The sequence below is a fragment of the Oncorhynchus mykiss genome, chromosome 4, assembly GCF_013265735.2.
Source record: "Oncorhynchus mykiss isolate Arlee chromosome 4, USDA_OmykA_1.1, whole genome shotgun sequence".
NCBI lineage: Eukaryota > Metazoa > Chordata > Actinopteri > Salmoniformes > Salmonidae > Oncorhynchus > Oncorhynchus mykiss.
The window spans coordinates 4,571,925-4,597,718 of NC_048568.1; the positions used below are offsets into that span (position 1 = coordinate 4,571,925).

The 25,794-nt window shown below is 42.4% G+C and overlaps 2 protein-coding genes across 2 annotated transcripts; both read left to right on the plus strand.

Annotated features, from left to right (window-relative positions):
- The first annotated feature begins 1,933 nt into the window (after nt 1-1,933).
- On the plus strand, nt 1,934-3,159 carry LOC110502175 (trace amine-associated receptor 8c-like). Its single transcript, XM_036975498.1, is given in 2 exon segments — nt 1,934-2,337; nt 2,339-3,159. Coding segments are annotated over 2 exon segments (960 nt in total). The 5' UTR covers nt 1,934-2,035; the 3' UTR covers nt 2,997-3,159.
- A 7,579-nt stretch (nt 3,160-10,738) lies between these two features.
- On the plus strand, nt 10,739-15,297 carry LOC118964402 (trace amine-associated receptor 13c-like). The gene is made up of 5 exons (XM_036975449.1): nt 10,739-10,759; nt 10,917-11,179; nt 11,588-11,732; nt 11,794-11,846; nt 14,532-15,297. Exons 1-5 carry the CDS (start codon nt 10,739-10,741, stop codon nt 15,295-15,297), a joined length of 1,248 nt encoding a protein of 415 aa, XP_036831344.1.
- Nucleotides 15,298-25,794: the final 10,497 nt, after the last annotated feature.

Genomic DNA, 25,794 nt, shown 5'->3' on the forward strand with positions numbered 1-25,794 from the left:
GTTGTTAGGTTACCTTTTCTCCCCCTCTTTCCCCCAGCTGTGCCTTGTCTCCTCCTAACCACCTCGTCACCCCTTTTCCCACCTGTTCCCTTTTTCCCTCTGATTAGGTCCCTATATCTCTCTCTGTTTCTGCTCCTGTCTTTGTCGGATTCTTGTTTGTTGTGTTTCATGCCTGAACCAGACTGTCGTCATGTTTGCTGCAACCTTGTCCTGTCCTGTCGGAACCTGCCGGTCCATCTGAGCCTACGTTTTGTTTTGTTATTAAAGAAGCTCTGTTTACGTTAATTCGCTTTTGGGTCCTCATTCACGCACCGTAACACCAAAACAGTTAGTATGGACAGTTATCCTATTTCCCATGTTGAAAAACCTTTAAGTGACCAAATCATCACCCATAATATATTTTCCCATTAATAATTCACAGAATTGTCTTCCTGACGGGCCGCCCCCAGGTGGTAAGGGTAGGTAACAACACATCTGCAACGCTGATTCTCAACACAGGGGGCCCCTCAGGGGTGCACGCTCAGTCCCTTCATGTACTCCCTGTTCACTCATGACTGCATGACCATATGACCAGGCACGACTCCAACACCATCATTAAATTTGCCGATGACACAACAGTGGTAGGCCTGATCACCTACAAAGATGAGACAGCCTATAGGGAGGAGGTCAGAGAGCTGGACGTGTGGTGCCAGAGTAACAACCTCTCCCTCAATGTGATCAAGAAAAAGGAGATGATTGTGGACTACAGGAAAAGGAGGAGCGAGCACACCCACATTCTCATCGACGTGGCTGTAGTGGAGCAGGTTGAGAGCTTCACGTTCCTTGGTGTCCACATCACAAACAAACTATCATGGTCCAAGCACACTAACACAGTCATGAAGAGAGCACGACAAAGCCTATTCCCCATCAGGAAACTGAAAAGATTTAGCATGGTTCCTCAGATCCTCAAAAAGTTCTACAGCTGCACCATCGAGAGCATCCTGACTGGTTGCATCACTGCCTGGTATTTTTAACTGCTCGGCCTCCGGCCACAATGCACTACAGAGGGTAGTGTGTACGGCCCAGTACATCACCGGGGCCAAGCTTCCTGCCATCCAAGACCTCTATACCAGGCTGTGTTAGAGGAAGGCCCTAAAAATTGACAAAGTCTCCAGCCACCCAGGTCACAGACTGTTCCCTCTGCTACCACACGGCAAGCGTTACCGGACTGCCAAGTCTAGGTCCAAAAGACTGCTTAACAGCTTCTACCCCAAAGCCGAACAGCTAATCAAATGGCTAGCCAGACAATTTGCATTGTCCCCCTCCTCTTTTACGGTGCTGCTACTCTGTTTATTATCTATGCACAGTCACTTTAACTCGAACTACATGTATATATTACCTCAATTACCTCGACTAACCTCAACAAATTATCCCTCCTATTGACTCTGTACCGGTACACCCTGTATATAGCCTTGATATTGCCATTTTACTGATGCTCTAATTATTTGTTACTGTTATTTTTTACTTGTCTATTTTTCACTTAACATTAATTTTTTACTTAAAACTGCATTGTTGGTTAACGGCTTGTAAGTAAGCATTTCACTGTAAGCTCTACACCTGATCGGCGCTGTTGACAAATAACATTTGATTTGATTTGAATTGGATTGGAGAAACTGTACCTTTTCTCTCATCTCTAACTATCAGTAAGGCTGAAGGGCAGGCTAGCTGGGCACAGCAACAGCCAATCACGTCATCATGCTATCACAAATTATTTGTTTATCCAACCATTTTTTCATTTGTGTGTTCACTTGTGTATGTTTTGTTGTTGGTGGTGTGTGTGTGTGTGTGTGTGTGTGTGTGTGTGTGTGTGTGTGTGTGTGTGTGTGTGTGTGTGTGTGTGTGTGTGCAAAGAGACCCCGGGGTAGGGGAGTTTCTGTCAGTAACTCAGGGATAAATAGAGAGGCAAAGCTCAGAGTTTTTCAGAAGGCTGACCTGACAGGGTCACACACAAGACCAAACAGGAGCAGGACCTCAGCATTTTTACTCTTTAACACAAATGGAGAAGCATGAAGATGTTCAATACTGTTTTCAAGACAGAAACTCTTCTTGCAGAAAGGCTTTGCTGTCGACATCTATCTACATAACACTGTACATCTTCTTCTCATCGATTTCAGCAGTTACAGTATTTTTAAACGTACTGGTGATCATCTCCATCTCTCACTTCAAGCAGCTCCACACTCCAACCAACCTGCTCATCCTCTCTCTGGCTGTGTCAGATCTCCTGGTGGGACTGATTGTGATACCAGTAATGACTGTAGCAGTAATGGAATCATGCTGGGGTTTTGGGGAATATTTCTGTGTTTCAATTCTACATTACTTTTTTATGTACTACTTTATCGCTTGGCAATTTGGTCTTGATATCTATTGACCGCTATGTTGCTGTGTGTGATCCCTTATTGTACCACTCTAAAATAACAATAACAGGAACTATCTGTTGTATATCCATTACCTGGTGTTGTTGTATCATATACGATGCTGTTATTATAAAAAACTTTGTAAATGTACAGATACCCAGTAGGTGTTTGACAGAATGTGTTATTGTTGAAGGAATAACATGGGTTAATATAATTTACATTGTATTTATAATGGTTGTCCCTTGCTCTATTATTATAACACTTTATTTGAAAATCTTTGTGGTGGCCAGATCACAGGCCAGAAAGGTGTTTTCAAAAGAGGATGCCAGTGTGTCTGGTGGTAAAACTGTATCAGCAAATAAGTCTGAGACAAAAGCAGCAAAAACTCTAGCCATTGTTGTTTTCACCTATCTCATTTCTTGGATTCCATCTCTATTTATTTACTTTGTTTTTTCTGTTTTAGGTAATCATTTAATATCATTTTTCACCAGTTATCTGGCACTTGTTAATTCCTTAATTAATCCAATAATTTATGCTTTCTTTTATCCATGGTTCAAAGTGACAGCTAAACTTATTTTAACTTTGAAGATAAGACGTTTATAGTTCCTATAATATGATTCCCTAGTTCGGCAAACATCGGTTTGTTATAGTTTTGTTCTACAATTGTTGTATTTATTTCATGTTACAATACACCGCCTTACTTACCTCAGTGTTGTCACCATAGATACATGTGGTGTTGATACAGAATGATTTGTCTGGATTGGAATAGAATGACTTGGAGAAGGCAGAAGAAGGCATAAGCATGTTTTATAAAAGACATTGCCGTGATTGTGGATTGTGTACTCCAAATACCTAAGGCTGTGGTTGTTCCGTGTTACTTAATGATAAATAGTTGGTATTTTAATAGTACATTCTGAGGACGTCCTGAGTCGTTCCATATGTTGTTTAACATCTCCCTCTAGTGGCTCAATTGAGGCAAGACGTCTTCATCAAGTGTAGTACAGTTGAAATGAACAATGCTGCATTATATCAGATAACATCCAAGTCTATCTCAATGGTGTATTGTGTAAGTAGTTAAGGGTAAAATGCAAGAACATCCAATTATGGTTAACACTTTATAATTTCAGTAATAAACCATTTGTAAGTAATTTACAGGTTGCTTTCCAACATTTTCCAGCAACAGGTTTCTCTGGCAATGCACCCCACAACCAATAAACAAAGCATACCGACTTCATGTGTTTCAATTTCATGACAATCGTGACACATTAAAACACTATGCTCTTTCTCCACAAATGCCCTCGCCTGGTTTAATCTGGGTTATCCTTGACATCAGACAAGGAAATCAGATGGGCCACCAGTCTGAGGTAGGGTTTGATGTTGGCCCAGAAGTGATCAGACAGGATTTGGCTATGGCACCAGCACTGTCGACCACTGACATCAATGTCAGCATAGATAGTTTGGGGCAGAGAGCTGTCGCTTATCCCCATGAGGAGCAAGTTGGGAGTGACTGAGTCTGGTCAGGCAGGAGGATGATGAAGGGGAGTGGTACTTCTGCCCCATGGAGCAGTCAAGGGCAATTGAAGGAAGGAGGTGGGTTTTGCCATCTGTCGTAACACTATGATGATCTGACCCCTCTGTCACTGGAGGATAAGGTGGAGTTGGCTTGTAAACTCTGTAAATGACCCTCAAGGTTGGTTCCTCTTCTCTATGAACAGTTCGATGTTTGTAGCTGAGGGTGTCTGGCTAACAGCTCAGGCCCAGTGTTGGTTCTTGTGGATGGTGGTCTGGGAGAGCCATAGCTCACTACTCTTTGACCTCCCTTCTGGAGGAAGGTGTTCCGCAGAGGTAATGTTACTGGCCCATTCAACCCCTCGGCCAAGAGGCAGCTTTGCAGCCTGTCCACCAACGACTTTACTTCGGTTCCCATGGGTAGACTTCTCGACTTCTCGACTGACTCCTGAACATCCGTGTTGCCATCATGGTGGTCCTGAGAATGTTTCTGGAGGGCATAGATGGCACAGCAGGGACTACACATCGTTACGAAGGGTAAGACCTGCCATTCATAGGTGCTCGGCACTGCTTTTCAGTCCAAATTAAGATCCACAACATTTATTCCATGGGACAAAACTAGGTCCAGAGTATGACTGTGGCAGTGAGTAGGTCCGGAGATATGTTGGACAAAACGCACTGAGTCGCTGATGACTCCGAAATTCAGGGAACTCAGTGAGGAACGCTATATATGCTATCATAAATCTTAGCAACACCTCCGCTATTGCTGGATGCGCAGGGATATGGTCACTAGTGTAACCAGGCGGTGAGGCCTCATTTAACACAGTAAATTCATCAGGCTTAAGCTATGTTTCAGTCAGGCCAATCACATCAAGATTATGATCAGTGATACGTTAATTGACTATAACTGCCTTGGAAGAGAGGGATCTAACATTAGGTCGCCCTGTTTTGAGATGTGAGGTATCACAATCTCTTTCAATAATGGCAGGAATGGAGGAGGTCTTTATTCCAGAGAGATTGCTAAGGTGAACACTGCCATGTTTAGTTTTGCGCAACCTAGGTCGAGGCACAGACACGGTCTCAATGGGGATAGCTGAGTTGACTACACTGACTGTGCTTGTGGCAGACTCCACTAAGCTGCCAGGCTGGCTAACAGCCTACTGCCTGGCCTGCACCCTATCTCATTGTGGAGCTAGGGGAGTTAGAGCCCTGTCTATGTTCGTAGATAAGATGAGAGCACCCCTCCAGCTAGGATGGAGTCTCACTCCTCAACAGGCCAGGCTTGGTCTACAAATTCTGGCCAGGCTTGGTCTACAAATATCTACAAATTCTATCTTTTGGCAGGGGTAGAAAACAGTTTTCAACCAGCGATTGAGTTGTGAGACTCTGCTGTAGAGCTCATCACTCCCCCTAACTGGGAGGGGGGCAGAAACAATTACTCGATGCTGACACACCTTTCTAGCTGATTAACACGCTGAAGCTATGTTGCATTTGGTGACCTCTGACTGTTTCATCCTAACATCGTTGGTGCCGACGTGGATAACAATATCCCCATACTCTCTACGCTTGGCATTTTTAGCCTTAGCCAGCACCATCTTCAGATTAGCCTTAACGTCATTAGCCCTGCCCCCTGGTAAACAGTGTTTGATTGCTGTATAATTCACTTTAAGTATAATACTATGGGTAATGGAGTCGCCAATGATTAGAGTTTTCAATTTGTCAGAGCTAATGGTGGGAGGCTTCGGCGTCTCAGACCCAGTAACAGGAGGAGTAGAGACAAGAGAAGGCTCGGCCTCTGACTCCGACTCGCTGCTTAATTTGGAGAACTGGTTGAAAGTTTCTGTCGGCTGAATGAGCGACACCGATTGAGCATTTCCACAGCATTTCCCTCCAGAAGCCATGAGAAAGTTGTCCGGCTGCGGGGACTGTGTGAGGGGACTTATACTACTATCTGTACTTACTGGTGGTACATACAATGTTTCATCCTTTCCTACACTGAAATTACCCTTGGCCAACCACCATCCTATTGTCACGACTTCTGCCGAAGTCGTTGCCTCTCCTTGTTCGGGCGGTGCTCGGCAGTCGACGCCACCCACAGTGGGTGTAAAACTCTGCAGTTAACTTGTTTTTCAACTGGCCTCTTCAATCCAGCATTTTGGATATGAAATCTAATGTTTCATGAGCCGACTTTAGAGAACATCACCTTTTATTTGAGGGTATTTTCATACATATGTTTACCGTTTAGGAACAAAAACGAATTATGTATCTAGTCCCCCAAATTGAAGAAGTCATAAGTATTTGGACACCTTCACTTGTAGTGTATTAAATGTTATAACCCTTTAAACGTAATATTCAGCTAAATTATGTATTTATATATTGGTTCCCTTACCCTGTAAACAGTCTACTTCTATAATGAGTGACTGCAATCCACACTTTGGTTTAGGTACTCAGTGCTAACAAACAAGAATGTTAGCATTTTCAGACAAACACGTGACTTCCTTCAGCACACTATTAGGACAGTGTGACTGTTTTTGCAATAAAATGTTCAATATTTCTTTAAACATCCTCTGTGTGCTTATTATTTAACCATTGATATGTTATAGGTCATTTTGAGAACATCCGGCTCTGTTGGAACTTCTACCAATAGCATGTCCATCTATTAGTGAGAAATTACACTGGTCACTGTTCAAAACATTCATAAAGTATGAAGAGTCCTTACTTTAGATTAGGGACTGCACATTTGAATGTACTAATGATCAGTAAATGGTTTATAAGTTAATTCATTAAACATCTCATGAATGATCTTCTGAATCATTATTACAGACTATGAAAGTTGTTAATTCATTTGTGAATAACCAACTTTCTAAAACAAATGTGGGAATAATGATACATGAAGGATGAATAAACAATTTACTAATCCATTATACATTCTTTATTACAAAGTGTTATTACTTAATATTATAGTTTTACCCTTAATAGCATATTCTTGCATTTTACCCTGAACTACTTACACAATACACCATTGAGATAGACTTGAACGTTATCTGATATGCAGTAGTGTACATTTAAACTTTACTACACTTGATGAGGACATTGTGTCACAATTGAGCCACGAGAGGGAGATGTTAAACAACATATAGAATGACTAATGAAGTCCTCAGAATGGACTTTTACAATACTTACATAGAATACTTAGAATACTTACTTACTCCAAGTCCTTCAAATCCAATCCGTCCAAATCATTCTGTATCAACACCACATGTATCTTTTGACGGGAACACTGAGATAAGTAACGTCAGTGTATTGTCACATGAAAGAAGCAATTACAACAATTATATAACTTGACTATATCAAACCGTTGTGAAACTAGGGAATACAATTATAGGAACTTCAGAGTTAAAAATATGTTTAGCTGTCACTTTGAACCATGGATAAAATAATGCATAAATTATTATTATTATTATTTCTGAAGGAATTAACAAGTGGTAGAAAACGGAAGAAATGTGATAAATTGTCACTTAAAACATACAAAAATAAGAAAATAAATAGGGTTGGAATCCAACAAATATAATAGGTTAAAACAACAATAGATAGAGTATTTGCTGTTTTTCTCTCAGACCTATTTGGTTGTGCAGTTTTAACACCAGACACACTGGCAGCCTCTTTTGAAAACACCTTTCTGGCCTGTGATCTGGCCACCACAAAGGTTTTCACATACAGTGTTATAATAATAGAGCAAGGGACAACCATTATAAATACAATGTAAATTATATTAACCCATGTTATTCCTTTAACAATAACACATTTTGTCAAACACCTACTTCGTACCTGTACATTTACAACGTTTTTTTTTTATTATTAGCAGCACGGTATATGATACAACAACACCAGGTAATGGATATACAACACATGATTCTTGTTATTGTTATTTTAGAGTGGTACAATAAGGGATCACACACAGCAACATAGCGGTCAATAGATATCAAGACCAAATTGCCCAGAGATAAAGAAGTACATGAACAAGAAATGTAGGCATGAAACACACAGAAATATTCCCCAAAACTCCAGCATGGTTCCATTGTTGCTACAGTCATTACTGGTATCACTATCAGTCAGAGAGAGGATGAGCAGGTTGGTTGTGGAGTGTGGAGCTGCTTGAAGTGAGAGATGGAGATGATCACCAGTAGGTTCAAAAATACTGTAACTGCTGAAATCAACAGTTCTCTGCCCTCTCCCGTACTCCCTGTTCACCCATGACTGCGTGGAAATGCACGGCTCCAACTCAATCATCAAGTTTGCGGACGACACAACAGTGGTAGACATGTTTACCAACAATGACGAGATGGCCTACAGGGAGGAGGTGAGGGCCCTCGGAGTGTGGTGTCAGGAAAATAACCTCACACTCAACGTCAACAAAGCAAGGGAGATGATCGTGGACTTCAGGAAACAGCACAGGGAGCACCCCCTATCCACATCGACAGGACAGTTGTGGTGAAGGTGGAACGTTTTAAGTTCCTCGCCGTACACATCACAGACAAACTGAAATGGTCCACCCACGCAGACAGTTTGCGGAAGAATTAGCAACAGCACCTCTTGAACCTCAAGAGGCTGAAGAAATTTGGCTTGTCACCAAAAACACTCACAAACTTTTACAGATGCACAATCGAGAGCATCCTGTCTGGCTGTATCACCGCCTGGTATGGCAACTGCTCCGCCCACAACCGTACGACTCTCCAGAGGGTAGGGAGGTTTGCACAACGCATCATCGGGGGATAACTAACTGCCCTCCAGGACACCTACACCACCCGATGTCACAAGAAGACCAAAAGGTCATCAAGGACATCAACCACCCGAGCCACTGCCTGTTCCCCCCACTATCATCCAGAAGGCAAGGTCAGTATAGGTGCATCAAAGCTGGGACCGAAAGACTGAAAACAGCTTCTATCTCAAGGCCATCAGACTGTTAAACAGCCATCACTAAGAAAGGTATCACTAGTCACTTAAACCTGTTAAGGATATGGCAGACATACGCCCTTTGGAGAGATTGGGTACCCCTAGTAAACTGGAAAAAAAATCTGTCAAAAATTGCTAATATATGCAAATAAATTATTATTGGATAGAAAACACTCTAAAGATTCTAAAACCGTTGGAATTATGTCTGTAAGTATAGCAGAACTCACAGGGCAGGCATTCTTCCAAACTAGTTTTTGTGGCCATGAAAGTTGGAGCAACTTTGATGTCATGGCCCCCACCCTTCCCAACCAGTTATGATTCTGGGGACACTTTCTATCTCTTCCGCTAGATGTCCTCTTTCAGTAGGGCTTTGAATCGTTCAAATCGCCCGAGAATTGACCCTATGGGAGTGAAATTAGTGCGTGCCACGAGAGAATAGGCTGTGCGTATGGGCGCGAATTGGTCCCAGCCATTCCTTTGTTCCAGCACTCAGGAGAAGGGCAGACGATGGCCGATTGAATTGAAGTTTGTTTTGCGTGTCTAAAACATCATAAAGCTTGCTTCTGCACTTAGTTTGACCTGTTTAGTCGACATATAATGTGTAATTTTGAAGTTTTGATGCGCAACTTTTCCGGACCAGAGGACGTTTTGGGTGCATTTCAGCTGATGTTATTAGCAGTAGCTAATACAAAGACGCAAGACTTGAAACCAAACGATGTATTGGGTAAGTATGAAGCCTTCCAGAACATTCTGAACGAAGACCATCGAAGGTAAGGGAATATTTATGCTTAAATCTGTGTTTCTGTTGACTCCAACATTACGTGGAAATGTAGCTTGGAACTGAGCGCTGTCTCAGCATATGGAATAGTGTGCGATTTCTGTAACTTTAAAAATAAATCTAACACAGCGGTTGCATAAAGAAGCAGTGTATCTTTCTAACTATATGTAGAACATGTATATTTAGTCAAAGTTTATGATGTCTATTTACGTTATCTTGCCGCACTACATAGATTTCCTGCGGGCATTTTTGAGTAATTTCTGAAGGTGAACTCACTGTAAATGGACATTTATGGATATAAATGGCATATTATTGAAAAAAAAAAAAATGTACTGTGTAATATGTCATATTACTGTCATCTGATGAAGATTTTCAAAAGGTTAGTGAGCGATTTATTTTTTAATCCTGCGTTTGTTGATTGCATGTTTTGGCTATTGAAATGAGCTGTGTCTGGTGGTGGTTTTACATATATATGTGCTATGTTTTCGCCGTAAAACATTTTAGAAATCTGACTTGCTGGCTAGATGAACAAGGTGTTTATCTTTCATTTGAGCTATTGGACTTGTTAATGTGTGGAGGTTAAATATTTTTAAGAATATTTTTGCGTTCCATGCGCCACCGTTTCAGCTGAACGTGGGAGGGTTGATCCCCAATTGGGAACCAGTATCGTAGACAGGTTAAATAACGCTACTTCAAAAATGTTAACATATACATATGAGATGAGTTATGTAGGATATACAGTAGGATATCCTAGGATATCCTGTATATCCTAGTAGGATATAAAGTATTCTACACCATCTACTGCATCTTTCCTATGCCGCACGGCCATCGCTCATCCATATATTTATATGTACATACTCTTATTAATCCCATTACATTTGTGTGTATCAGGTAGTTGTTGTTAATTTGTTAGATTACTTGTTATATATTACTGCATAGTCGGAACTAGAAGCACAAGCATTTCACTACACTTGCAACAACATCTGATAACCATGTGTATGTGACCAATACATTTGATTTGGTAAGCATTTCGTAGATCCAGCTTGGAGAAGACAGTGGCCCCCTGGAGCAGCTCGAAGGCTGAGGAAATGAGTGTTAGCGGATAATGGTTCTTCAGCTGTCCCCAGTATTCCCCAGTAGTCAATGCACTTCCGCAGGGTCTTGTCCTTCTTCTTCACGAAGAAGAACCCTGCGCCAGCAGGAGAGGAGGAGGGACGGATAAATCCTGTAGCTAGGGAGTCCCCAATCTAGTTCTCAATAGCCTTGGTCTCCGGTCCCGACAGCGAGTACAGACGTCCCCGGGGCAGCGTGGTGCCAGAGAGAAGATCAATCCTGCAGTCATAGGGGCGGTGCGGCGGAAGGGAAGTGTCCCGGGCCTCGCTGAACACCTCTCGGAAGATCCTGGTACTCCGCGGGAATGGCGGAGAGGTCTGGAGCCACCTCCGAGGGCCCCGGAAGACGTCCTGCACCTACTTCAGACAATGGGCATGGCAGAACAGACTCCAGCCCATGATAGCACCCGTAGAACAGTTGATGAGTGGAATGTGTCGGGAGGGACTTGATGAGCAGGAACTGAATGGTCTTGCTGTGATTCCCTGATACACGTAGGTTGATGGGAGTGGTGTTATTGGTGACCCGACCTATAGAGCGCACGTCCAGCACTCTAACATCCATGGGAATGGAGAGGGCCTGAGTGGGGATGTTCAGCTCGGGAAGCCATCATCAGCTCTCATCTGCCCCTGAGTCAATGAGAACCCAGAGAGATTTGGACTGGTTCCCCCACAGCAGAATGACATGGAAAGGGGTGTGAGTAAGGGAAGCAGAAAAGTACTCCATTTGGCCCACCAGAGTACTCGCTCCCTGGAGAGCCTGGTCCTGTACCGGGCACTATAATACAAAATGACCAAGAGTCCCGTAATACAGACAGCTCCTTGTGCTGATCCTGTGTTGCCAGTCTGCTGACGACAGCCCAGCTCTACCTAGTTGCATGGTGTTGGGAAACAGTGCCTCTGCCCTTTTCGGTGACTCTCGAGGAAGGTCGGAAATCCTTGGGTGCTTTCGGCCACGTGACCGTCGAGAACTTCCAGGATGGCTCGAAGGCAAGGTGGAATCTCTTGACGAGTGAGTGACATCGAACTCCCTGCTCATTTCTCATTCCAGCAATCTCCCATCGATGTGGATGGTCAAAGCGATGACGGAGCCAAGATCCGTGGGTAACTCCCGAGCCGCAAGCTCATTCTCAACCTCCTCCAAGACGCCGTGCAGGAACATGTCGAAAAATGCTTCTGGGCTCCACGCACTCTCCGTTGCCAACGTGCGGAAAACCAGCGCATAGTCGGCCACAGTGCAGGCGTCCTGCCGGAGCAGGATTAGCCTCCGGGCAGCTTCTCTCCTGGAGAACAGGGCATCGAAAACCTTCCTCACCTCTCCAACGACCCCCCCCCCCCCCCCCCCCCCCCCCCAGGCTCACGCTGCTGTTCCCGATACAGAGGTAGGCCAGGTGAGAGCACTTCCAGACATCAACATGATGAGGTAGGCTGTTTTGGAGAGATCCGAGGGGAAGGAGGAGGGCTGAAGCTCGAAAATGAGGACAACCTTTGCTAAAAAACGCCCGACAGGTGCTCAGCTCTCAATTAAAGAGTTTCGGGGGAGATATCCGGGGATCCAAGGGAGGTGGAGTGGCCGGTGGGGTGGCGCTGCTAACCGCTGAGTTACTGGAGGGTAGTGGGTTTGCCACTGTGGCAGGCTGCCCCCCAAACAACCAGCGGAATTGTTCCTGTAGCATGTCATGGCGCTTAACCAACGTTTGAACCCCCTCCATCAGCCCACGGCGCAATTCCTCATGCCTACCAATGGAGGCTCCTTGGGAGGAGATGCCCTTGCGCAGCTGGTCCGAGTCTACTGGGTCAGTCAGGGCAAATTCCTACTATCAGATATGAAGGTAAGACCCAGATTCAGACCACGTTGGATAACCAAAAGGTTAAAAATCCCAAAGGGGCAGGCAAACAGACAGGTTAAGGCAGGCAGGGGTCAATAGTCCAGAGAAGTGGGGCAGGCAGAGTCGTAAGGCAAGCAGGCTCAGAGACAGGACAGGCAAGGGTCAAAACCAGGAGGGTGAGAAAAAGAGAGACGGTAAAAGCAGGAGCTGAAACAAACCACTGGTTGGCTTGAACATACAAGATGAACTGGCATTGACAGACAGAAAACACAGGTATAAATACGCAGAGGACAATGAGGAAGAAGGGAGACACCTGAAGGGGGGTGGACCCAAATCACAAAGACAGGTGAAACAGATCAGGGTGTGACAGAAAGAGGCAAAATGTCAGTAGAGAGACAAAGTGGAGTCGCAATTCAGCAGCTCAGACACAGGATTTATTAATAATTGAGTTCAGATCAACATTTTTATAGTCTATGGAATGTTCCTGTGGAATGCCACTATTTTGATCGCATTTGCTATTAGCATGTACACCATAAACTTATGCTATCTCATCAACTTCCCTACTATCAACTTTCCTAATCACTGACCAGCTGACATGTGGCGTGCCATCATGTGTCCTGAGGTTGTGGATTATGGTCCAAACTGAGCTCTGACAGTAAGGCTGAAGGAATGGCTAGGTGGGCACAGCAACATCCAATCCTGTCATACATTACATTGTTTATCCAAATATTTGTTCATTTGTGTGTTCACTTGTGTATGTTTTGTTGTTTTTGTTGTTGCTGTTGTTGTTGTTGGTGGTGGTGGTGGTGGTGGTGGGTGGGTAGGTGGGTGGGTGGGTGGGTGGGTGCGTGTGTGTGTGCAGAGAGAGGGTAGGGGAGGGGAGTTTCTGTTAGTAACTCAGGGATAAATAGAGAGGCAGAGTAGGCGGACCTGACAGGGTCACTCACAGGCACAAGCAGGAGCAGGACCTCAGCATTTTTACATTCTATTACAAATGGAGAAACATGAAGATGTTCAATACCAATAGTGGTGTGGGGGCTGTGCTTTGGCAAAGTGGGTGGGGTTATATCCTTCCTGTTTGGCCCTGTCCGGGGGTGTCCTCGGAGTGGGCCACAGTGTCTCCTGACCCCTCCTTTCTCAGCCTCCAGTATTTATGCTGCAGTAGTTATGTGTCGGGGGGCTAGGGTCAGTTTGTTATATCTGGAGTACTTCTCCTGTCCTATTCGGTGTCCTGTGTGAATCTTAGTGTGCGTTCTCTAATTCTCTCCTTCTCTCTTTCTCTCTCTCGGAGGACCTGAGCCCTAGGACCATGCCCCAGGACTACCTGACATGATGACTCCTTGCTGTCCCCAGTCCACCTGGCTGTGCTGCTGCTCCAGTTTCAACTGTTCTGCCTTATTATTATTCGACTATGCTGATCATTTATGAACATTTGAACATCTTGGCCATGTTCTGTTATAATCTCCACCCGGCACAGCCAGAAGAGGACTGGCCATCCCACATATGCTCTCTCTAATTCTCTCTTTCTTTCTCTCTCTCGGAGGACCTGAGCCCTAGGACCATGCCCCAGGAATACCTGACATGATGACTCCTTGCTGTCCCCAGTCCACCTGACTGTGCTGCTGCTCCAGTTTCAACTATTCTGCCTTATTATTATTCGACCATGCTGGTCATTTATGAACATTTGAACATCTTGACCATGTTTTGTTATAATCTCCACCCGGCACAGCCAGAAGAGGACTGGCCACCCCACATAGCCTGGTTCCTCTCTTGGTTTCTTCCTAGGTTTTGGCCTTTCTAGGGAGTTTTTCCTAGCCACCGTGCTTCTTCACCTGCATTGCTTGCTGTTTGGGGTTTTAGGCTGGGTTTCTGTACAGCACTTTGAGATATCAGCTGATGTACGAAGGGCTATATAAAATAAATTTGAATACTGTTTTTAGGACAGAAACTCTTCTTGCAGAAAGGCTTTGCTATCGACATCTATCTACATAGCACTGTACATCTTCTTCTCAGTGATCTCAGCAGTTACAGTATTTTTGAACATACTGGTGATCATCTCCATCTCTCACTTCAAGCCGCTCCACACTACAACCAACCTGCTCATCCTCTCTCTGGCTGTGTCAGATCTCCTGGTGGGACTGATTGTGATACCAGTAATGACTGTAGCAGTAATGGAATCATGCTGGGGTTTTGGGGGACATTTCTGCGTGTTTCAATTCTACATTACTTTTTTATGTACTTCTTTATCTCTGGGCAATTTGGTCTTGATATCTATAGACCGCTATGTTGCTGTGTGTGATCCCTTATTGTACCACTCTAAGATAACAACAACAAGAATCATGTGTTGTATATCCATCACCTGGTGTTGTTGTATCATATACAGTGCTGCTAATATTCCATATTTTGTAAATGTACAGGTACCAAGTAGGTGTTTGAAAGAATGTACTACTGTTGAAGGGTCAATCTGGGTTAATATCACTGACCTTGTTATTACAATGGTTGTCCCGTGCTCTGTTATTATTGTACTTTATGTGAAAATCTTTGTGGTGGCCAGATCACAGGCCAGAAAGGTATTTTCTAAAGAGGCTGCCAGTGTGTCTGGTGTTAAAACTGTACAGGCAAATAAGTCTGAGAGAAAAGCAGCAAAAACTCTAGCTATTGTTGTTTTCAACTATCTAATTTGTTGGATTCCATCGCTATTTATTTTCTTATTTTTTCTATTTTAAGGGAAAATCTATTATCACATTTCATCAATTTTCTGGCACTTGTTAATTCCTTTATTAATCCAATCATTTATGCTTTCCTTTATCCATGGTTCAAAGTGATTAGTTATCAAATCAAATCAAAATGTATTGGTCACATACAACTTTTTTAGCAGATGTTATTGCGGGTGTAACGAGATGCTTGTGCTTCTAGTCCCTACAGTTCAGTAATATCTAACAATTCCACAACAACTACACACAAATCTTAGTAAAGGATTGGAATTAAGAAAATATAAATACATGGATGAGCAATGTCACAGTGGCAAGGACTAAGAGCAGTTTATAGACTGCTTATAGGGTAATGGAACCAATATCTAAATACATCTTTTAAATGAACATTACGTTTAAAGGGTTACTACCTTTAATGCACTACAAAATCAAATCAAAATCACATTTTATTGGTCATATACACATGTTTAGCAGATGTTAACACTTTTGTTCCTAGCTCCAACAGTGCAGTCGTATCTAACAATTCACAACAATAGACACAAATCTAAAAGTAAAAGAATGGAATTAATAAATATATAAATATTTTGACAAGCAATGTCTGAGTGGTATTGACAAAAAAATACAGTAGAATACAGTATTTACATAAGAGAAGAGTAAAGCAGTATGTAAACATTATTAAAGTGACTAGTGTTCCATTATTAAAGTGACCAGGGATTCCATGTCTATGTAATTAGGGCAGCCTCCTCTAAGGTGCAGGGTTGAGTATCCAGCTGGTAATCGGCTAATGATGGATATTTAACATTCTGATGGTTTGAGATAGAAGCTGTTTTTCATTCTCTCGGTCACAGCTTTGATGCACTTGTACTGACCTCGCCTTCTGGGTGATAGCGGGGTGAACAGGACGTGGCTCGGGTGGTTGATGTCCTTGATGATCTTGCTGGCCTTCCTGTGACATTGTGCACTGTAGGTGTCCTGGAGGGCAGGCAATGTGCCCCTCGGTGATGCGTTGGGCAGACCACACCACCCTCTTGAGATCCCTAAGTATTCAGACCCTTTACTCAGTACCTTGGTGAAGCAATGTTTGCCAGCGAATACAGGGTATGACTCTACAAGCTTGGCACACCTGTATTTGGGGAGTTTCTCCCATTCTTCTCTACAGATCCTCTCAAGCTCTGTCAGGTTGGATGGGGAGCGTCTCTGCACAGCTATTTTCAGATCTCTCCACAGACGTCCGATCAGGTTCTAGTCCGGGCTCTGGCTGAGCCATTCAAGCACATTCAGAGACTTGTCCCTAAGCCACTCCTGCATTGTCTTGGCTGTGTGCTTAGGATCATCGTTCTGCTGGAAGGTGAACCCTTTAACCAGTCTGAGATCCTGATAGCTCTGGAGCAGGTTTCATCAAGGATATCTCTGTACTTTGTTCCGTTCATCTATCCCTTAATCCCTTAGTCCCTGCCACATAATTAAAATCCCCACAGTATGATGCTGCCACCACCATGCTTCACCGTAGGGATGGTGCCAGGTTGCCTCCAGATGCGACGCTTGGAATTAAGACCAAAGAGTTCAATCTTGGATTCATCAAACCAGAGAATCTTGTTTCTCATGGTCTGAGAGTCCTTTAGGTGCCATTTGGCAAACTCCAAGGCTGTTATGTGCTTTTACTGTGGTGTGGCATCCGTCTTTACACTCTACAATAAAGGCCTGATTGTTGGAGTTCTGCAGAGATGTTTGTCCTTCTGGAAGGTTCTCCCATATTCACAGAGAAACTCTGGAGCTCTCTCAGAGTGAACATCGGGTTCTCGGTCACCTCCATGACCAAGGCCCTTCTACCCAATTGCTCAGTTTGGCCAGGCGGCCAGCTCTAGGAAGAATCCTTCTGGTTCCAAACTTCTTCGATTTAAGGATGATGCAGGCCACTGTGTTCCTGGGGTCCATCAGTGCTGCAGAAATGTTTTGGTACCCTTCCCCAGTTCGGTGCCTCGACACAATCCTGTCCCAGAGCTCCACGGACAATTCCTCCCTATCTTGGTATCTGCTCTGACATGCACAGTCAACTATGGGATCTTATATAGACAGTTGTGTGCCTTTCCAAATCATTTCCAATCAATTAATCTACCACAGGTGGACTCCAATCAAGTTGTAGAAACATCTCAAGGATGATCAATGGAAACCTTAGCTCAATTTCGAGTTTCATAGCAAAAGGTCTGAATTCTTATGTAAGTGAGGTATTTCTGTTTTTATTTTTAATACATTTGCAAAAACTTCTAAAAACCTGTTTGTGGGGTATTGTGTGAATAATTTTAAAATAAGCCAGGGGGTCTGAATACTTTCCGAAAGCACTGTATGTATGAAAATACCCTAAAATAAAAGGTGACATTCTATAATGTCGCCTCATATTAAACATTTGATCTCACATACAAAGTGCTGGATGTTTTCCTAAAATGTTTTCCTGCAGAGTGAAACAGAGGACAGGGATTGCTTTCAGTATGTGCAGATACCAGAGGACGGCAATATAATTCACAACCTGTTACAGAGGGATAACTTGACTTATTCTATACTGAAGAAAAATATAAATGCATGAGTTTACTGAGTTACAGTCATATAAGGAAATCAGGTAATTGAATTAAATTTCTTAGTCCTAATCTATGGATTTCACATGATTGGGAATACAGATATGCATCTGTTGGTCACAGATAGACTATATATACTAAAGTATGGGGACACCCCTTCAAATTAGTGGATCTTGCTATTTCAGCCTCATCCGTTGAAGACCTTTTTAAGCTAGGCCTCTTAGCTCCAGTGAAGGGAAATCTTAACACTGCAGCATACAATGACCCCATCAAGCACCTCCTAATCGGCCAACACGGCCAACACGACTTCACTAATGCTCCTGTGGCTGAACGGAAGCCCCCGCAGCAATGTTCCAACATCTAGTGGAAAGCCTTCCCAGGAGAATGGGGACTGTTATAGCAGCAAAAGGCGGACCAACTCCATATTAATGCCCATGATTTTGGAATGAGATGTTCAACGAGCAGGTGTCCACATGCTTTTGGTCGTGTAGTGTACCTTGAAACAAAATAGGGACGTGGATCAGAAAACCAGTCAGTATCTTGTGTGACTACCATTTGTTTAAATCCCTGTTAGTGACCATGTCCCCATTGCCTATCTTGCCTGACAGGTTTGGCATGTCAAAAAGCTTATTAAACAGCATGATCATTACACAGGTGCAACTTGTGCTGGGGACAAGAAAAGGCCACTCAAAAAATGCAGTTTTGTCATACAACACGATGCCACAGATGTCTCAAGTTTTAAGGGAACATGCGAATTGGAATGCTGGCATGCTGAACGCAAGAATGTACACCAGAGCTGTTGACAGAGAATGTAATGTTAATTTCTCTACCATAAGCTGCATCCAACATCATTATTGAGAATTTGGCAGCACAATATAACCGACATACTGCCAAAGTTCTCTTAATTCCCACATATGCTGAGAACTTGTTGGCTGATTTTCCTTCACTCTTGCTGTAATGCTAAACACAGTCTGTTGAATGCAAAAACTACCACAGCATTATCCACAGTGGCCTTTTTTAAGGTGTTTTATTGAGCTGCCATGGGTGAGCTTCTAGAGTCATCACAGAGTCATCCCAGATGGTTCTTGGAGCTTGCTCATGTGCAGAGTAATTTATATCCCTGTGGTGCCAGGGCAGATCTGATAAGATCTCCGCCTGGCAGATTCTCACACAAGGCTGGAGAGAGAGAGTGCCTTAAATCTTGACCCTTTGTCATTCCAATAAATTAATTTGTCTCTCTCTCTCTAAGAGGTGAATCGGTGTTCCAATTAATCCAAAGGTTGTCGATGGGGTCGAGGTTAGGTCTCTGTGCAGGCCAGTCAGATTATTCCACAACGATCTAGACAAACCATTTCTTTATGGACCTCCCTATATACACAGAGGCCTTTTCATACTGAAACAGGAAAGGGCCTTCCCCAAACTGTTGTCACAAAGTCTAGATTGTCATTGTATGCTGTAGTGTTAAGATTTCCCTCACTGGAACTAAGGGGCCTAGCTCGAACCATGAAACCTTGATTAATCACTTTAGAGGACGCATTTCCGCTGCTCTAGAGTCCAATGACAGCATGCTTTACACAACTCGAGCTGAAACTTGGCATTGCCCATGGTGATCTTAGGCCTGTGTTGGGCTGCTCGGCCATGTAAACACATTTCATGAAGTTCCCGAGGAACAGTTATTGGGCTGACGTTGCTTCCAGAGTTAGTTTGAAACTCGGTACTGAGTGTTGCATCCCAGGACATAGGACGTTTACTCGCTACGCGCTGCAGCACACCTTCCCATTCTGTGAGCTTGTGTGGCCTACCACTTAGCGGCTGAGTTGTTTTTGCTCCTAGACGTAAAAACACAACCAAGACGATGCAGGAGTGGCTTCGGGACAAGTAAGCAACGCTCCCCATCCAACCTTACAGAGCTAAGAGGATCTTCAGAGAAGAATGGGAGAAACTCCCCAAAACCAGGTGTGCCAAGCTTGGAGCGTCATACCCTGTAATCGCTGGCATAGATGCTTCAAAGAGGTACAGAATAAAGGGTCTGAACACTTAGGGCTCTCCAGAGGGTGGTGGGGTCTGCCCAACACATCACCGGGGACACACTGCCTGACCTCCAGGTCACCTAGAGTACCCAATGTCACAGAAAGGCCAAAAAGATCATTAAGGACATCATCCGCTATCATTCAGAAGGCAGTACAGGTGAGTCAATGCTGGGATAGAGAGACAGAAGCTGTTTTTCAATCTCAATGCCATCAGACTGTTAAATACCCATCACAAGCCAACTACCACCCAGTTACTCAACTCTTCACCTTAGAGGATGCTACCCTATGTACATAGACATGGAATCACTGGTCAATTTAAAGGAAACACTAGTCACTTTAATTATGTTTATATACTCTTTTACCCATTTCATATGTACATACTTTTTTTCTACTGTATTTTTTATCAATACCACTCAGACTTTGCTATTCCTAATATTGATATATTTATTTTATTTTTAGATTTGTGTGTATTATTGTGAAGTGTTAAATACTACTGCACTGTTGGAGTTAGGAACAAAGAATTTTAGTAAACTAGCAATAACATTTGCTAAATATGTGTATGTGACCAATAAAATTTGATTTTGATTTGATTTTTTTGTATTAAAGGTAACAACCCTTTAAACATAATGTTCAGTTAAATTATGTATTTACAGTGCCTTGCGAAAGTATTCGGCCCCCTTGAACTTTGCGACCTTTTGCCACATTTCAGGCTTCAAACATAAAGATATAAAACTGTATTTTTTTGTGAAGAATCAACAACAAGTGGGACACCATCATGAAGTGGAACGACATTTATTGGATATTTCAAACTTTTTTAACAAATCAAAAACTGAAAAATTGGGTGTGCAAAATTATTCAGCCCCCTTAAGTTAATACTTTGTAGCGCCACCTTTTGCTGCGATTACAGCTGTAAATCGCTTGGGGTATGTCTCTATCAGTTTTGCACATCGAGAGACTGACATTTTTTCCCACTCCTCCTTGCAAAACAGCTCGAGCTCAGTGAGGTTGGATGGAGAGCATTTGTGAACAGCAGTTTTCAGTTCTTTCCACAGATTCTCGATTGGATTCAGGTCTGGACTTTGACTTGGCCATTCTAACACCTGGATATGTTTATTTTTGAACCATTCCATTGTAGATTTTGCTTTATGTTTTGGATCATTGTCTTGTTGGAAGACAAATCTCCGTCCCAGTCTCAGGTCTTTTGCAGTCTCCATCAGGTTTTCTTCCAGAATGGTCCTGTATTTGGCTCCATCCATCTTCCCATCAATTTTAACCATCTTCCCTGTCCCTGCTGAAGAAAAGCAGGCCCAAACCATGATGCTGCCACCACCATGTTTGACAGTGGGTATGGTGTGTTCAGCTGTGTTGCTTTTACGCCAAACATAACGTTTTGCATTGTTGCCAAAAAGTTCAATTTTGGTTTCATCTGACCAGAGCACCTTCTTCCACATGTTTGGTGTGTCTCCCAGGTGGCTTGTGGCAAACTTTAAACGACACTTTTATGGATATCTTTAAGAAATGGCTTTCTTCTTGCACTCTTCCATAAAGGCCAGATTTGTGCAATATACGACTGATTGTTGTCCTATGGACAGAGTCTCCCACCTCAGCTGTAGATCTCTGCAGTTCATCCAGAGTGATCATGGGCCTCTTGGCTGCATCTCTGATCAGTCTTCTCCTTGTATGAGCTGAAAGTTTAGAGGGACGGCCAGGTCTTGGTAGATTTGCAGTGGTCTGATACTCCTTCCATTTCAATATTATTGCTTGCACAGTGCTCCTTGGGATGTTTAAAGCTTGGGAAATATTTTTGTATCCAAATCCGGCTTTAAACATCTTCACAACAGTATCTCGGACCTGCCTGGTGTGTTCCTTGTTCTTAATGATACTCTCTGCGCTTTTAACGGACCTCTGAGACTATCACAGTGCAGGTAAATTTATACGGAGACTTGATTACACACAGGTGGATTGTATTTATCATCATTAGTCATTTAGGTCAACATTGGATCATTCAGAGATCCTCACTGAACTTCTGGAGAGAGTTTGCTGCACTGAAAGTAAAGGGGCTGAATAATTTTGCACGCCCAATTTTTCAGTTTTTGATTTGTTAAAAAAGTTTGAAATATCCAATAAATGTTGTTTCACTTCATGATTGTGTCCCACTTGTTGTTGATTCTTCACAAAAAAATACAGTTTTATATCTTTATGTTTGAAGCCTGAAATGTGGCAAAAGGTCGCAAAGTTCAAGGGGGCCGAATACTTTCGCAAGGCACTGTAGATATTGGTTCCCTTACCCTGTAACCAGTCTATGAACTGCTCTAATGAGTGACTGCAATCTACACTTTGGTTTTGGTAGTCACTGCCAACAAACAAGAATGTTAGCATCCTTCAGCACACTACTACAACAGTGTGACTGTTTTTTAATTAAATGTTCAATATATTTCCTTAAACGTCCTCTGTGTTGTGTGCTTATTGTTTAACCATTGATATGTTATAGTTCATTTTGAGTACTTAAGGAGCTTCAGGTACTGCTGGAATGTCTACCAATCTCATGTCCATCTTTTTATGATAAATTACACTGGTCACTGTTCAAAACATTTATAAAGTATTAAGAAAGTCTGAATTGTCCTCCCTTGAGATTAGGGACTGCAAATCTACTTTACTAATGATTATTAAATGGTTTATAAGGATATTTATTAAACATCTGATGAATGAATTTATGAATCATTATTGCAGACTATAAAACATGTTGTTTATAAATGTGTGAATAACTAGCTTACTAATACAATTGTGGGAGTAATGATATGAATAATGAATAAACTATTTACTAATCCATTATGCTTACTTTATTACAAAGTGTTATTATAAAGTGTTACCAATCTCTTAATTAATTAACTCCACAGCATCTGAGCGAGCTGCTCTGGTGTGACCCCTGACCTGGCAGCAGTGATGTAGTGAGAGTAGTGGGAGTGTTCATAACCAGTATGTTGAGGTTGAAGTGTCTGCTGTGGTCACTGTTGTGCTTAATCAATAATGCATATAGTAGTAATTTTTACATTTGAGAATACCTACCTGACTAACACTTAACACATGTGGAATTAATAATAAATGGTGAACAAACTGTAAATTCCTTACAAATATTTTATTACCGAACATTATAAAGTGTTACCTATAATTGCATATTCTTAAATTTGACCATTAACTACTTACACAATACACCATTGAGATAGACTTGGATGTTATCTTGATATCATGCATGTTGTACATTTACTTTTTACTACACTTGTTGAAGGGTTATGTCCCAATTGAGCCACTAGAGGGTGATTTTAAACATACGTAATGACTCATGACGTTCTCAAAATGTACTATTAGAACACTTACATACTATTTATCATTAAATAACATGGAACAACAACAGACTTTGGTATTTGGAATATACAACCCAAAATGACTACAATGTCATTTATAAAACAAATGTATTCCTTCTTATGCCTTCTCCAACTCATTCCAATTCAATCCAGCCAAATCATTCTGTAACAAACCAACGTACCTATGATGAAAACACTGAGATAAGTCATGTCAGTGTATTGCTACATGAAATAAAAACTTACAACAATTGTAAAACAAAACTATATCAAACCCATGTTTGTCAAACTAGGGAATAAAAACAGGAACTATGAACGCCTTAAGATCAGAGATAAAATAAGTTTAGCTGTCACTTTGATCCATGGATAAAGGAATGCATAAATGATTGGATTAATTAAAGAATTAACAAATGCCAGAAAATTTATGAAATACGATAATAAAGGATCACTTAAAATAGAAAAAAATAAGAAAATAAATAGAGATGGAATCCAACAAATGAAATAGTTGAAAACAACAATAGCTAGAGTTTTTGCTGCTTTTCTCTCAGACTTATTTGCCTGTGCAGTTTTAACACCAGACACACTGGCAGCCTCTTTTGAAAATACCTTTCTGGCCTGTGATCTGGCCACCACAAAGATTTTCATATAAAGTGTTACAATAACAGAGCACGGGACAACCATTGTAATTACAATGTCAGTGATATTAATCCAGACTGACCCTTCAACGGTTAAACACTCTTTCAAACACCTACTTGGTACCTGTACATTTACAAAAAACTGTATATTAGCAGCACGGTATATGATACAACAACACCAGGTAATGGATACACAACACATAACTCTTGTTATTGTTATTTTAGAGTAGTACAGCAAGGGATCACACACAGCAACATAGCGGTCAATAGATATCAAGACCAAATTACCCAGAGATAAAGAAGTACATAAACAAGCAAAGTAGGCATGAAACACACAGAAATATTCTCCAAAACCCCAGCATGGTTCCATTGTTGCTACAGTCATTACTGGTATCACAATCAGTCCCACCAGGAGATCTGACGCAGCCAGAGAGAGGATGAGCAGGTTGGTTGTAGTGTGGAGCTGCTTGAAGTGAGAGATGGAGATGATCACTAGTAGGTTCAAAAATACTGTAACTGCTGAAATCACTGAGAAGAAGATGTACAGTGTTATGTAGATAGATGTCGACAGCAGAGCCTTTCTGCAAGATGAGTTTCTGTCTTGAAAACAGTATTGAACATAACCCTGTAAGGTCAGCTTTCTGACAAACTCTGAGCCTTGCCTCTATATTTATACCTGAGTTACTGACAGAAACTCCCCTGCCCGGAGTCTCTCTGCGCACGAATGCACGCGCACACACACTGCCACCAACAAAACATGTGAACACACAATGGAACAAATGGTTGGATAAACAAATAATTTGTGAAAGCATAATGTAATGTATGACGGGATTGGATGTTGCTGTGCTCACCTAGCCTGTCATTCAACCTTACTGATCGTTAGAGCTGAGAGAAAAGGTACATTTACTCAACTGAGCATTTTAATGGGGAAAATATAGCATGGGTGATGTTCTGGTCTCTCAAAGGCTATTTTACATTGGAAACTGTGGAAGACGAACTGTTTTGGGAGATGTCAGAGCTCAGTTTGGACCATAATCCACAACCTCAGGACACATGATGGTACGCCACATGTCAGCTGGTCAGTGTTTAAGAAAGTTGACTGTAGGGAAGTTAATGAGATAGCATACGTTTATGGTGTACATGCTAATAGCAAATGCAATCAAAATAGTGGCATTCCACAGGAACATTCCATAGACTATAAAAATGTTGATCTGAACTGAATTATTAATAAATCCCGTGTCTGAGCCATTGAATTGTGTCTCCACTTTGTCTCTCTACTGACATTTTGCCTGTTTGTGTCACACTCTGATCTGTTTCACCTGTCTTTGTGATTGTGTCCACCCCCCTCCAGGCATCTCCCTTCTTCCTCTGTGTACTAATACCTGTGTTTCCTGTCTGTGTGTGCCAGTTCGTCTTATTTGTTCAAATCAAATGTATTTATTTATATAGCCCTTCTTACATCAGCTGATATATCAAAGTGCTGTAGAGAAACCAAGCCTAAAACACCAAACAGCAAGCAATGCAGGTGTTGAAGCACGTTGGCTAGGAAAAACTCCCTAGAAAGGCCAAAACCTAGCAAGAAACCTAGAGAGGAACCAGGCTATGACGGGTGGCCAGTCCTCTTCTGGCTGTGCAGAGTGCAGGGTGGAGATTATAACAGAACTCGGCCAAGATGTTCAAATGTTCATCAATGACCAGCATGGTCAAATAATTGGTCTGGGACAGGTAGCACGTCCGGTGAACAGGTCAGGATTCCATAGCAGCAGGCAGAACAGTTGAAAACTGGAGCAGCAGCACGGCCAGGTGGACTGGGGACAGCAAGGAGTCAAAATGCCAGGTACTCCTGAGGCATGGTCCTAGGGCTCAGGTCCTCCGAGAGAGAGAGAGAAAGAAAGAGAATTAGAGAGAGCATACTTAA

What these genes read in the sequence shown, in the direction of transcription:
- LOC118964402 (XM_036975449.1), top strand. Translation starts at nt 10,739, where the DNA reads ATGGTTCTTCAGCTGTCCCCA. An exon ending in TGGTTCTTCAGCTGTCCCCA is followed by an intron (nt 10,760 to 10,916) that starts GTATTCCCCAGT and finishes CGGTCCCGACAG; the next exon opens with CGAGTACAGACGTCCCCGGG. An exon ending in ACTTCCAGGATGGCTCGAAG is followed by an intron (nt 11,733 to 11,793) that starts GCAAGGTGGAAT and finishes TTCTCATTCCAG; the next exon opens with CAATCTCCCATCGATGTGGA.